The following is a 13,294-nucleotide window of genomic DNA, read 5'->3' on the forward strand; positions in this document are numbered from 1 at the left end:
TGCTCCTCAGTGGTGGAGCCCAGATTTGGACACATGGCTGTCTGACTTTACTGCCTCTAAAATTTTCATTAGGCCATTTGTATTTGCTTTTAAAGGGGAAAAGGAAACAGTGGTCATTTTAGCAAATTGCACTTAAATTGGAAACTTTCTTTTTTGATGCCTAAATGCAGTTCTGACTTGATTAGAACTCTCAGCAGGTAAAAGGTATTTTCTAAGCTAGGACCCATGCCGTCAAATATAAATGATCCTCCCTGTTACTAGTCCCGGGGTGGTCATGAGACTTTACCAGCACAGTTCAAAGCTAATCTTGAGACCTATGCTGAAGCTATTTGGAGAGCAATGCTCTTCTTCCTTCTGGGCTTGAACCTGGGACAATCAAAGACTGAGGCTACTGGGGACCCAACCAAGAATGAAGTTGTAAATCAGAGAGCCCAGAAATGAAGAGAAAGGTTCTCGGATCCTGCTGTGTCTGAGGTCAACTTACACCTGGGTTTTCAAGTTAGGTAAGTGAACAGATTCCCTTCTGTTGACTAAGGTGGTTTGAGTTGGGTTTGTATCACTGGAAACTGATAAAGTCCTGACTAGTTCAAGCCCAATGCCTCCAAAGGTTTTGTTTCATACCTAAATTTAAAAAAAAGAATCCCAAGGGAGATGGTCAGAGGAAAAACAGTGAATTTCAACTTCAGCTCCTGGAAGTGAGACCTGAAGTCACCTCCCACTGTAACCAGGCACCTCGGATTGCCATCATTGAGTTCAATCTATCACAATTCCAATTCCTGATTTCTGTGTATAGTCCAACAGGTGCATCCCTATAGGGATGCAGGGAACAAACCTGGATAATTTTCCCAATAAACCAAGGTACTGGTTGGAGCTTCATCTTTTTGATGTTCTCATTCAGCACTTCTATAAAAACTTCATAGTCTGGCTTTGGGAGAACAACTCCAGGAAACAAGTCTGATATAATCCCCTGTTAATAAGAATTCAAGAGAAGGTGGAAAGGATGAATTGTCAGAGGTATGACCTCAACATCTTCTGAAAATGAGATTACAGATGGCAGAAATCTTTGTAAAATTCCAAACCTCATTTTTCTATGCCAAAACTCATCCACAATTACAAAGTCCAACACTATCTGTAAGACATGATTTCCGTCCCAAATAAATTTACAAGGTGGCAAAGATTTAATAAGTCTGTATTATCTACCAATGAATGTACTAGGAATGAATAAGATAGTCATGATTTCTGTATTTATGGAGCTCCCACCTGATTAGGAAGAGAGGCATTAAAATAATTACAAAAGAAAACTACATTTGGTTAAAACAAAAACTTACCCAAACCCAATAGCAGATGTTATTCTATCAGTGATCATTTTTAGTAAAATCAGGAGCTAGACAGAGATAGCGCTATCACCATGATCAAACATTTGGGAGAGGGTATCTGTTGGTGGGGTTGCTGGCTGGAAATGCAGAGGGTGCCAGAGATACAGTTCATTTTCAAAAAATGAGACTCAGGACTTGGTCGAGGTCCCAAAGCCCTCACCTGAAACAGAGGGACATCTTGGGCCAAGAACTTGGCCAGGTTGACATCAAGCAAGGCCCGAAGCAACAAGACACTCTCATCCTCTTCAGGATACTTGAGCTTCAGGTTGCCAGCAGCAGTGAGCACAGACTTGACTGCCCTCATGCCGTAGTCATAGTGATGCTGTGAAGACAGCTGCTCTGAGCACAGGCGGTAGGTCGCGACAATCTTCTGGGCAAGGCTAGGAGGGCAGGGACACCACTGCAGACCACCAGAGAGCACCAGCTTCCGGCCTGCAAACATTCCCAACATCCCTGTGCCCTGTCCCTTCAGGAATCAGGCTTGCTCATGGACTTGATGGAGAAGCCCTATCATCTGAAGTCCTTTTAATAGTTACCATGATGAGATAAGGAAGCATTCTGACTCTTTCAAGGTTAGGAGGAAAAGAGCAAGCACACACATATATGTATAAAATCTACCGTAGAAGAAATTATGTGTGTAATACTTCTCTGAGTATATGAACATGAATGTACAAGTACACACACACACATACACACATTTTGGAAGAAACATCAAACTACTAACAATGTTAACCCCCAGAGTGTGGGACTCAAGGTCACTGAGTAGAAACTCCCTTTATTCACGTCTGTGACATGACATTTTTTTTTCCATGTTCATGCTTTACTTTTTGAAGTCAGTAAATGTTATGATGATAACAATGTTAATTCCAAATTATACTAAAATTTTCCTATTCAATCTTGTAATAATTTCATGTTTTAAAGTCTTGCTTTAAGCAGTGTGTGTGTGTGTGCGTGTGTGTGTGTGTGTGTGTGGTGTGTGTGTGTGTAGCAGGGGCTGGGATAGAAAGGCCAATTTCTTTAAGAGAAGTCCAAGTATACATAAAGAGAGAGGAGGACCTTTCTTGGGAATCTGGGCTATTTCTTGGCCAGGAATGGGGTCAGAACAAAAGCCAGGGCTATGTACTTTCAGATCAACTAGGGAATGGAAGTCCATTTCTCAAGTTTCTCTCCTTTCTTCCATTGGGCAACCTACCTTGAATCCAACACACAGAAGGCACTCTTTCAGAACCTTTAGAATCTACTGGAAAGCCCATGTAACATACCTTCTAGAGTCCAGAAACCCCATGGAGTAGAGGGAGATTTCTCCAATGAGGGCATAATCTGGCACCATCATGGCTACTGTCCGGAATAAGGCCTAGAAAAGAAACAGCGATTGAGAACCTGAACACGTTCAGTGAGCAATGGGTGGCGGTATGTCTACAGATGCAAAGAGAAGCAGCATGGTTGTTCAGGCCACTCTAGTAAAAATGAAGGAAGGGAAAGTGGGAGGAGAAGCCAATGCAGAGGGACTACCTTTGTTGGACAGATCCACTATTCAGCCAACTTCCCTACTGATGTTGGCTAGGTACTTATCGTCACACCAGGTCCCTCAATGGTTATGTGGAAGGCCCTAGGCACTGGTATTCTAACAACATCTAAGCCAAAGGAGCATCCTCCAACCATCAGACCCTTCCTGCGTCCAACAGGGACATGGGAAGTCAGTTAGGAATGCAGGACCCATATGTATCAGAAGAATCTTGAAGTCAGACAGATCTTGATTTGCATCATGACTCGCTATCTAGTGGCTGTGGGCTAGTAATGTAACCCCTCCAGTTAATTCATCTCATATGGGCCAGCAACCGTACCATTCTCATGAGAACAAATGATATCATATAAGTGAAGTGTTTAGAACAGTGTGTGGCAAACAGTGAGAGATCAATAAACATCAGCTATTGATATTACCTTAGATTTTAGAGGAGAAGTCAAGCAGTTAGTTAGAGGTAGAGCCAGGGCTAGAACCCAGGCTCCCTGACACCAACCCCTGGTGCTTTCTGCTATACCACACTATCTCAAAAAGGCTACTTTCTTGAGAAAGTAGACCTAACAAGCTTGTTGGCTGGGAGGGATGTGTGTGTGCAGGGGGTAGTGAGTCACAACAGTTGAGTGATAAAAAGAACTGTGGGTCCAAATTCTACTTTGGTACTCACTGGTCTATGCTGGCCTAGAGGGGAGGAGCCATTCCTAAGATCCCCCTGACCCTTTTCCATCCGGAGGGTGGAAAGAAAGTGGATGCATTTCTGTCAGGTTAAGTACTAATGTGGGTTTGGCTACGTCTCTCTTGTGTCTTTGGTTCAATGGGATGGATCAATGTCTTAGAAGAAAATTCCATAAAGAAGCAGGCCTGGAAGTCTCTCTCTGGTACCTCTTTTCATGCGGTGGTGTTGCTAGGGTCTCTTCCCACAGGAGGAGATCAAGCCATCTTGTACTTTGGGGTTTTTCCTCCTATGAGAGCAGCAGGCTAAGGTCATCACAGCCTATTCCCTTGAACATGGCCTTGGTGACTCTCTCTCTTCCCTTCAGAGGTGCCATCCTTCTCCACTAGCAGCAGGACCAAGGACTATTGCAATGCTATAACTCGAGCCAGCTAAGCAATAGGCACTGGAGACATACATGCTTCCTTATCATCTCTGCAGCTGGTTGGAACAGCCTGCTTTGGTATGGACACCACCTCGGCTTAACTGTAGTAATAAAGGGGAGCTCCACGTGGTTCAGCCTAGGGTTTTTTGTTTGTTTGTTTGTTTGTTTGTTTTAAGACTTAATTCATTTAGGGCGCCTGGGTGGCTCAGTGGGTTAAGCCTCTGCCTTAGGTTCAGTCATGATCTCAGGGTCCTGGGATTCGGCTCCGCATCGGGCTCTCTGCTCAGCAAGGAGTCTGCTTCCCCCTCTCTCTCTCTGCCTGTCTCTCTGCCTACTTGTGATCTCTCTTTCTGTCAAATAAATGAATAAAATCTTTAAGAAAAATATTTTATTCATTAATTTGACAGAGAGAGAGACAGACAGCACAAGTGGGGAGAGGGACAAAAGGAGAGGAAGAAGCAGACTTCCCAGTGAGCAGGGAGCCTGACACGGGGTTTGATCCCAGGACCCTTAGATCAAGACCTGAGCCACCCAAGTGCCCCCGGTTCAGCCCAGGTTTCCCAGAGCTCTCTGTGTCTAACTTTGATGCTGTCTTATAATTAGATGCTTTTTTTTGGCCTACAGGGACTTTTTTTTTTTTTTTCATTGAGCCAGGATCACAAAATCAGATGTAGAAATCCAAATTTCCAGTTTTTCCTGAAAAATGAGAAGACCTGACAATTCCTGCTTGGCAGCAGTAGGCTAAGGAGGGGCTGCTGCTCTGGATGGGGCATTTGTCAGAGTCCCTACCATGCCCAGCTGGTTCCTCTCATTTATATTAGCTGTTTCACCCCCTGTAGACGAATTGGTGACCCTTACTCCAGTGTCCATCGTTTCCTAATTGCCATGGTTCATCCTGTATATATATACACCCCTCCCCATGACACCTTGTTGGGGGTATAGTTATGTTCTGGGGCCTATCTTACCACCATTGTTGCTCCACGACTACTGCTCACGGACAAAAAAATGCCACCCACTGTTTGCCTTCTCCGTGAGATCCCTGTTACTTCCAGAGGTTTCAATACCATAAAGTATACACAGATTTTATACATGCTGACATTTACCTTGAGGTTATCTGGAAGCTCAGCCCTGCCAGCATACCCGGGGTTCATGGTGATGAAGACAGCACAGGTTGGGTTGAGAGAGAGCTCGGTGCCTTCAAAGATGAATGTCTTCAGCTTCCGGATGATGGCCTGTTGAATGCTGAGGATCTGCTGAGCCACCACAGATAGCACTTCTACCTGGGGTGAGAGTGGCTGGCTGATGCAAGCCCCTGCTGTGACAGCCACTACCCCACACTGCCCGAGGCCCCCTCACTTGGCGACGACAAAACACATCTGAGAACCAGACCTTCCTCATCAAAATGAGGAGAATGATTCGGGGTTTTGGTAAAGAAAAAGAAAATTGGTGTGTGTGTGTGTGTGTGTGTGTGTGTTACTACTTTCCCTAGTATTTTATCTTTGTTCTAGCACCCAGCATAATGTTTGACCCATCGTATGGATTCAAATAGTATTGATTAGTTCTAATTGCATGTTTACATTTCCTCACCTAAATTCCCCACCCAAATAGAATTAATCACCCCCTCTCTTTTATGATGGCTCCTTTATACCACGACTATAGACTTCCAGCATTTACTATTTGTTTTGCTTAACTTTTATTTGCCTTTGCTAAAATTGTATCACTCTTTTCTTACTTAGCTTTGTGTCCTGAACAACTGCAGAGTATCTGACATATACTAGCTGCTCAGTAAATTTTTGAATGAGTGCGTGAATGACTACAGTGAGGATGTATATGTACTTTGTCTTCCTGGGACTGTTTTTGTTTATCTCGTTGAGTACTTATTCTGTGCAGGGGTCTTAGAGGACACATAAGGCCCTGTCTCTGAGGAGCTGAGAGCCCAGAAAAAGGCCACTGCATGTCCAACCCCTGCTCTGCAGGACAATTGCTGCATTACCTCAATCCTGTTGAACTCATCAAAACAGGCCCATGCTCCAGCCTGGGCCAGCCCCTTGAAGAACTTCCCCATGGCTTTGTAATCCAGACCATCTGAGCAGTTGAAGACCACGCACTAGAGAGAGGGAGGATGTGGGCACCATTAGGGATGGGTTCTCTCCTATCTGAATTACTCTGCACATGAAATACAGGTAGGTCTCCTTTCTTCCTATTCCACTGCAGGAGCTGGGGCCCCACTATACCTCTCCCCCTAAACCATCTTGAATTTCACGCCAACTCTCCTGGACAGAAGTCCAGAGAGGAATGGGAAGAGAGGTTAAGAATAGACCGCATTTCCCTACCTGCTTGGCTAAAGCTTTGGCCAGATCTTTGGTGGTTTCTGTCTTGCCTGTACCAGCTGGTCCCTCTGGAGCTCCCCCAAGGTTCAGCTTCAAAGCCCCCATCAGTGTCCTAAGGGGAAAAAAATAAGAATTTGGTGTCCAGTGGGGTGCCTGGGTGGCTCAGCTGGTTAAGTGAATGACTTGATTTCAGCTCAGGTCATGATCTCTAGGTTGTGAGATCAAGCCCTACACTGGGTTCTATGCTCGATGTGGAGCCTGCTTAAGATTCTCCCCCTCCTTCTATACCTCCCCTGACTCTCTTCCTCTCTAAAAAAAAAAAAAAAGAATTTGGTACCCAAGTCCTAAGACGCAGGAAAGAAATGGACTTTTGCTTTATTTTGCTCTGACTCGTACAAATAGCTTTAATTTTTTTCTGATTATATGATAAACATATCATCATTGTAAAAAAAAAAAAATGTTTTATTCAGCACCGTAACCCCAGAGCCTGGTGCGTGGGCACCCATAAACACTTGTTTGAATGAATGACTGAATGGATAAATGAATACATACATAAATGAATCAAATAAGAGTTAAAAGTCTTCATAAACTCCAGATTCGAAAGATCAACAGTGCTAATGGAGTGGTGGAAATAAATATATTTCTCTCACTGGATTATGAACTCCTGAGTTCAGGATCTGTATTTCATTCAGTTTCGTAAGAGTAGGGCAAACATAAATGTTAGAAATTAATGATGTGTTCTTCACTTGAGGCACTACAACCCTTGTATGAGCGTCTATGGTTTCAGTTAACACACCATCTTATATTCATCCGACTACGTCTCTGTCCCCTAACCCCATTAGGTTGAGGGTTGATGGCATGCATGGTGCACAGAAGTGTTTAAGAAATGGCTATTGAGTAACAGGTGAAATAAATGCATGAATGAAGACCAAAAATCACAGAACACAGAAAATAAGTGATTGAGAGCTTTGAATGAAAAAATTCTCAAGAATTATCTTTATGATTACAAAAAATTCCACTTTAAGGAATATACAAAAATTGGGCACCTGGGTGGCTCAGTGGATTAAGCCTCTGCCTTCAGCTCCAGTCATGATCTCAGGGTCCTGGGATCAAGCCCCACGTTGGGCTCTCTGCTCAGCAGGGAGCCTGCTTCCTCCTCTCTCTCTGCCTGCCTATCTGCCTACTTGTGCTCTCTCTCTCTCTCTGTCAAATAAATAAATAAATCTTAAAAAAAAAAAGGAATATACAAAAATCAAAGAAAGTCTAAGTATCACAAAGTTGACACATTCACAGAGGTCAGATTTCTAATGGTATGAATATCAAGAAAAGTATAAAGCATTTTGCTCAGCATAGAATGACTACGTCTCACCAACAGACTGGCTGGCTGAGCTTGGAGACTCCTTGCCAGAGTCCTTCATCTGGCCCCTTTTCTATCTTTCCTCCATGCGATCTCCAGGCACCATCTTGATTCCTGCCATCAGAGAGCTTTCTATTTAAGTACTGTGGTATTTTTAAGGACAGGCATCAACATTCCGCTTGTTGGTTTGGTCACATTAATTTGCATTAGGACTCCTACTGGGTTCTCATTTCTGGCCTAAGGCCCAATTTCCATGCCCATCTGTGGGACCATGGAAACTAAGGGCAAAATTCTAAAATCTGAGAATATGAAATATAGATGTAAAAGTCACAAACTCAAGATGCCCCACACCTTCTTCCCCAGAAGCTTTTTCTTCTGGAATTGTTATTCACCCTTTGCATCTGGGAGGGAGGGGGAGGGCAGAGGTTACCTGTAGCAGCGGTCCGTGAGGGGCGTAATCACCAGCCGGGGGGAGTTTCCCAGGTACTCATAGCCATACAAGGCTTCTGTGGTGATCATCTGCACCTGCACGTCCTTTGAATCCCAGTAGTAACGCAGCTGGGAGATCCACTGGAAATCGTTCAGGTCACAGATGTTATCCCCAGATAACTTGGCCACCACATCACGAGCTGTTAGGACAGATACAGACATGGAAACACACAAATGCAGAGATGTCAGCATACTCCTATGCCCACAGACTGCTCAGAGGAGGTCTGAGGACATCATCCAGGCCAGCAGTCACTCTCCACAAACAGTTTCAGACTCAACCAGCCTCCCTGCCTACCCCTAACCTGCACATAGCAATTTCTTTTGGAGGCTGGTCTTTGTTTCACCCGAGAAGCCATGCAGAGAATCTGCTGTGTTGTCGGCAAGCAGTACAGCAGAGGCATAAAAAATGCATACTCTGAGGGGCGCCTGGGTGGCTCAGTGGGTTAAGCCGCTGCCTTTGGCTCAGGTCATGATCTCGGGGTCCTGGGATCGAGTCCCGCATCGGGCTCTCTGCTCAGCAGGGAGCCTGCTTCCCTCTCTCTCTCTCTCTGCCTGCCTCTCTGCCTACTTGTGATCTGTCTCTGTCAAATAAATAAATAAATAAAATCTAAAAAAAAAAAAGCATACTCTGAAATCAGACTGCTGGGATCCTAATTCTGAATCTGCCATGAACTAATTACATGACTTTGGGCAAGTTGGCTCCACCTCTCTATTGAGCTGCATAATCTGTAAGATGGGAATAACACAGTACCTACCTTATAGGGTTATTATAAGGTTATCAGGAGGAGTAACTGTACATACAATTAACCCTTGAACAACAGGGAGGGTTAATGTGTGCCACACAATGTGTGCCCACCCATGGTACAGGAAAAAAATCTGTGTAGAACTTTGACTCCCCTCACACTTAATTACTAATAGCCTACTGTCAACTAGAATCCTTACAGGTAATAGCCAATTAAGACATCTTTTGTAAGTCATATGTACTATATACTGTGTTCTTACAATAAAGCTAGAGAAAATATTTAAGAAAATCACAAGGAAGAGAAAATACATTTACAGTATTGTATTTATCAAAAGAAATTCCCATGTAAGTGGACCTGTGCAGTTCAAACCCAGTTATTCAAGGATCAACTGTATACACACACATATATATACCTACACGTACATATATATGTACATATGTAAATATCTACACATCTACACGTATATAGATAGATGAAAGGAAGAAAAGAGAGATTATATAAATATTAGATACTGTTATAATTCCCAAATTCCTGGGGGACTGACCCCGAGAGTGTTGCAATATGTAGTTACCCCAAATGCTGTCATATCTCCAGTATGACATTTTTGGCCATGTTCTAGGCTTCTAGGATATCCTAGGAGAAAACAGTCAGCTTGGCAAGGGAAAGGGTCTCATGAACCTATGGTTAGATATAGTCTTTCCATCTGGGGGCCTGAGAAACCAGATGGGAGATATACTTCTGGGTTTCCTTCTTTCTCTCACAGGATTATGAGCCTAATTTAATCTTCTCACAATGATGGGAGGCCTTGATGTTGAAGAGTGCACAAAGATCTCTAAGAATCATTAGCGATTTTTCAGGGAACTCTTAGGTGAGAGCTATTGAGATCTTAGAACTAGGACAGTAGGGGTGGCTGGGTGGCTCAGTTGGTTAAGCCTCTAACTCTTGATCTCAGCTCAGGTCTTGATCTCACGGTTGTGAGTTCAAGCCCCATGCTGAGCACAAAACCTACTTAAAAAAAAAAAGTAGGACAGCAGCTCTAATTTAGTTATCTCAGAAATAAAACTTTGTAAAGGGATGTTTCTGCAAGTCTACTGCCTGTCTGAGAAGAGAAGTCTTTATGACAGTGAAATCCAAAACCTTCTAAAGAAGAGTCCTTCAAGATTACACTGACAGCTCTTCCATCCTTCTTGAGGAACTTAATTCCCCTCCAGGTTCTTGAGGGAAATCACAGAGTGGTAGCAGGAGTAGGGGTTGCCATGAGGGACCCAAGACGAAGGCAAGTCTCAAGGAAATGACTTGGGGATGCCTGCGTGATGCAGTGTGTAGGTGCATGTATGTTCCATGCACGCATGTGTATGTGCGTGTGTGCATGTGTGTGAACGCAACCCCCCGGGGCAGTAACCGCACCTGCACTTCCTGCCAAATGAAGAACACATTTTTCTTTCTTTCTCCCTGATTTCATGCTAGTCTATCCAAGAGAAATTAGATTGAAATGAGCATCAACCTTAGGGAGACTAAGATGCCACGAAATGCCAGGAGGAAGCTTGGTGTGTGAACAAGAGAGACACTGTTTCCAGGCAACCAGCTAGTCCAGCCCTAGTTTCCTTGGTGGTGATGGAGTGAGGGTGAGGGGGTGGTTTGTTTTATATAAAGACCCCAGTTCTTCCTCCTCCTCCCCTTCTTCTTCTTTTTTTTTTAAAGGAAAGTGCTGGAAGGCATTATCTCTCTCTCCTGTTAAATCCCTGCATACACTGCCCATTTTCAGTCTCTTGGGTTTGGAATCAGACATAGAATTACAATTAAATCAATTACATCAAATTATAAAACAACCTCTGCTCCTTAGTAGCTGCTGTATGCCTCTGGGTAAGTTATTTACCTCAGCCTCAGGTTCTTAATTTGAGAAGTGTGTATAAAAGTGAGATAATGTGTGTCAAACACTTAGCACAGAGCCTGGCACCTGGTGAGTATTCAAAAATATTAGCCATGGTCAGTCTCAAGAGATCATTCTAAGACGATGAATCTCAGAAATGGCTTTGGCTGCCATTGTCTCTGTGAGAGCCCTGCTTGGAGGTTTCCTGGAAACAAGAGTGGGGATGGGAGGGGAAAACACACTGGAGATTCAGAGATTCAGAGAAGCTCTGGCTTCTCTCCTTACCTCCTCACCTCACTCTCAGTTGGAGAAGCCCCTCCCTAATGGCAAAGGGGACCCTGAACCACTCCATCCAGGGGAATGGAGAACGGCAAGCTTGGCTGCTATTCTTAGACAGTCAGCAACGCCAGGGAAGCCCCCTTGCTCACCGTGGACATCGATGACCGTGAGGGCCCCGAGGGTGAGTCGAGCCCCACTGCTCAGCTTCCCTCGGACCAGCTGGACAATCTCTGCAATCTGATCGTTGCTCTTTTTCAGAAAATCCTGGCAGGGGCATAGGAGGAGACAACTGGTTAAATTGGATTCTCCTCTGTAACCCCCTCTTGGGGAATGGCACCCTCTACCACCCCATGGTCTAAGCCATCCCTCTGGGTGCCTTTCCCTTAACCCCTTCATTAATCTCTAGACAAACTGCAAATGCATTATGTTAATTGAAAGAAGCCAAATTTCAAAGGCTAGATACCTTGATTTTATTGTTATGATATCGTGGAAAAGATAAAACTGCAGGAGCAGACAGCAGATTGGTAATTGCCAGAGGCATGGAGCGGGGGAAGGAGTTACCTCAAGGGGCTTGAGGGAATTTTTGCGGGGGCATGGAACAGTTCTATATCTTGATTGGGATGGTGGTTACACAAAAGGATGTGTTTGTTCAAACTCAGAACTGTACACTAAAAAGGGTAACTTTTACTGTATAGAAATTACACAATAAATATGAATTAATAAAAAAAAACCTGAAATTTTTCAGATTAAAGGAGACACAGGGGATGTGAAAACTAAATGTACGTAAATGATAATCCTGGAGTGGATCCTGGACCAGACAAAAAAAGACATTAGTGGGGCAAATGGCTAAATTTAGATTAGCCAATTTAAAAGGTCTATGGATTAGATAAAAATGTATCTTGCATCAATGTTGGTTTCCTGATTTGGATAACTGTAATGTGGTTATTGAAGATGTTAGTGTTGGGGGATTCTGGATGAAGGGTGCATGAGAATTCTTTGCATTATTTTTGTAACATTATTTGTAATGCTGGCATTACTTCAAAATAAAGAGTTAAAACACAGAAATAATTGTAAAAAAGGAAAAAAAAATGGAGACTAACTTTATAGGTTCATAGTTCACCTTCCCCACTTCCTACCTATGCAGGTCCAGGCAAAAGAGTTTCAGTTTCCTGGTCTGTCGAGTCTAGATAATTACAACTACCTCTTGGAGCTGTTTTGAAGATTAAATGAGATGGTGAAGCACTTGGCACAATGTGAATAAAGTACGCAGTAAATACTGATGGTTGTTGTTATTAATAAAGTACCTGACATGCAGCAAAAAACAAACAACCTTTTCAGTCCTTTTCCACTGCCCTTGCTGTGGGTCTGGAAAACCCCTGGTGATAGGGCTGCTTTGCACATCTTTCTGAACCACACCCATGCCACAGCTACTCTGGACCCAAGTGCCTTCACTTGCTGGAATGCACATATTTTTCGTCTTCAGACTTTTGCACCTTCTGGTCTCTCTCTCTGGAACACTCTTTCTCCTGTTCTTTGCTTGGCTAATTCCTATTTATATTTTATGTCTCTTCTTAGACACCATTTTTCTGGGAAACTGTCTCCACTTCTAATGCTTCTCTTATTTCTCTCCTTCCTCCCCATGCTTCCTGGATCCCTGTACTTTCCTTATCACAGTTCTAGCAAAGACACTTTTTATCTCCCCCAGTAGACTGTAAACCCATGAGGACAGACACCATGTCTCTCTCATTCAACTCCAAATCCATTTGCCTAGTAGCCTCATTCCAGCATGGAGCAGATGTCAAACAAATATTTGTTAAATGAACAATAGATGGATGGATGGGTGGATGGATGGCGATCCCATACCAATACCTGCTTCCTTTAGGATGCTAAGCCACATTATTCAGCATCCATATCCGTCAGGGCAGGGGTGTATGATGGGAAGCAGTCTCCCCTTTTTATAGGTAGTGAAAACTGGGGCACAGAGATGCCGTCACAAAAATCAGAATTTTTTAGTGTTTCAAAAATTTGAAATGAAATACATGAAAGCAGTGTGCAAGTGTCGAGTGCAATATGTTTGTAGGAATTATCAACATGGAATGTGTATAAATTTGAACCTTGGTCAAGTGCTCATGTTCTAATTTTAAGGTATAAAGCAAAATACGGTAAAATGAAATATTTTCTGGTCCACAGCCAGTCATCTATAGGGAGAAAGAACAGAAGGTCTGATAAGATCA

At 43.5% G+C, this 13,294-nt stretch overlaps 1 protein-coding gene across 1 annotated transcript in view; it reads right to left on the reverse strand.

Moving 5' to 3' along the window:
• The window catches only part of LOC111145753 (dynein axonemal heavy chain 3), a 164,081-nt gene that overhangs the window by 84,209 nt on the left and 66,578 nt on the right, over positions 1 to 13,294 (reverse strand). Inside the window, exons 27-34 of the mRNA XM_022500938.1 lie at positions 11,210 to 11,324; positions 8,110 to 8,308; positions 6,326 to 6,434; positions 5,986 to 6,099; positions 5,096 to 5,272; positions 2,639 to 2,730; positions 1,537 to 1,756; positions 833 to 967 (exon numbers count right to left, since the gene is read on the reverse strand). Of these exons, the coding sequence (XP_022356646.1) occupies positions 833 to 967; positions 1,537 to 1,756; positions 2,639 to 2,730; positions 5,096 to 5,272; positions 5,986 to 6,099; positions 6,326 to 6,434; positions 8,110 to 8,308; positions 11,210 to 11,324 (1,161 nt within the window). The remainder of the gene's footprint in view (positions 1 to 832; positions 968 to 1,536; positions 1,757 to 2,638; positions 2,731 to 5,095; positions 5,273 to 5,985; positions 6,100 to 6,325; positions 6,435 to 8,109; positions 8,309 to 11,209; positions 11,325 to 13,294) is intronic.

This window comes from Enhydra lutris, unplaced genomic scaffold, assembly GCF_002288905.1.
Source record: "Enhydra lutris kenyoni isolate GAN:26980312 unplaced genomic scaffold, ASM228890v2 scaffoldscaffold13, whole genome shotgun sequence".
Taxonomy (NCBI): Eukaryota; Metazoa; Chordata; class Mammalia; order Carnivora; family Mustelidae; genus Enhydra; species Enhydra lutris.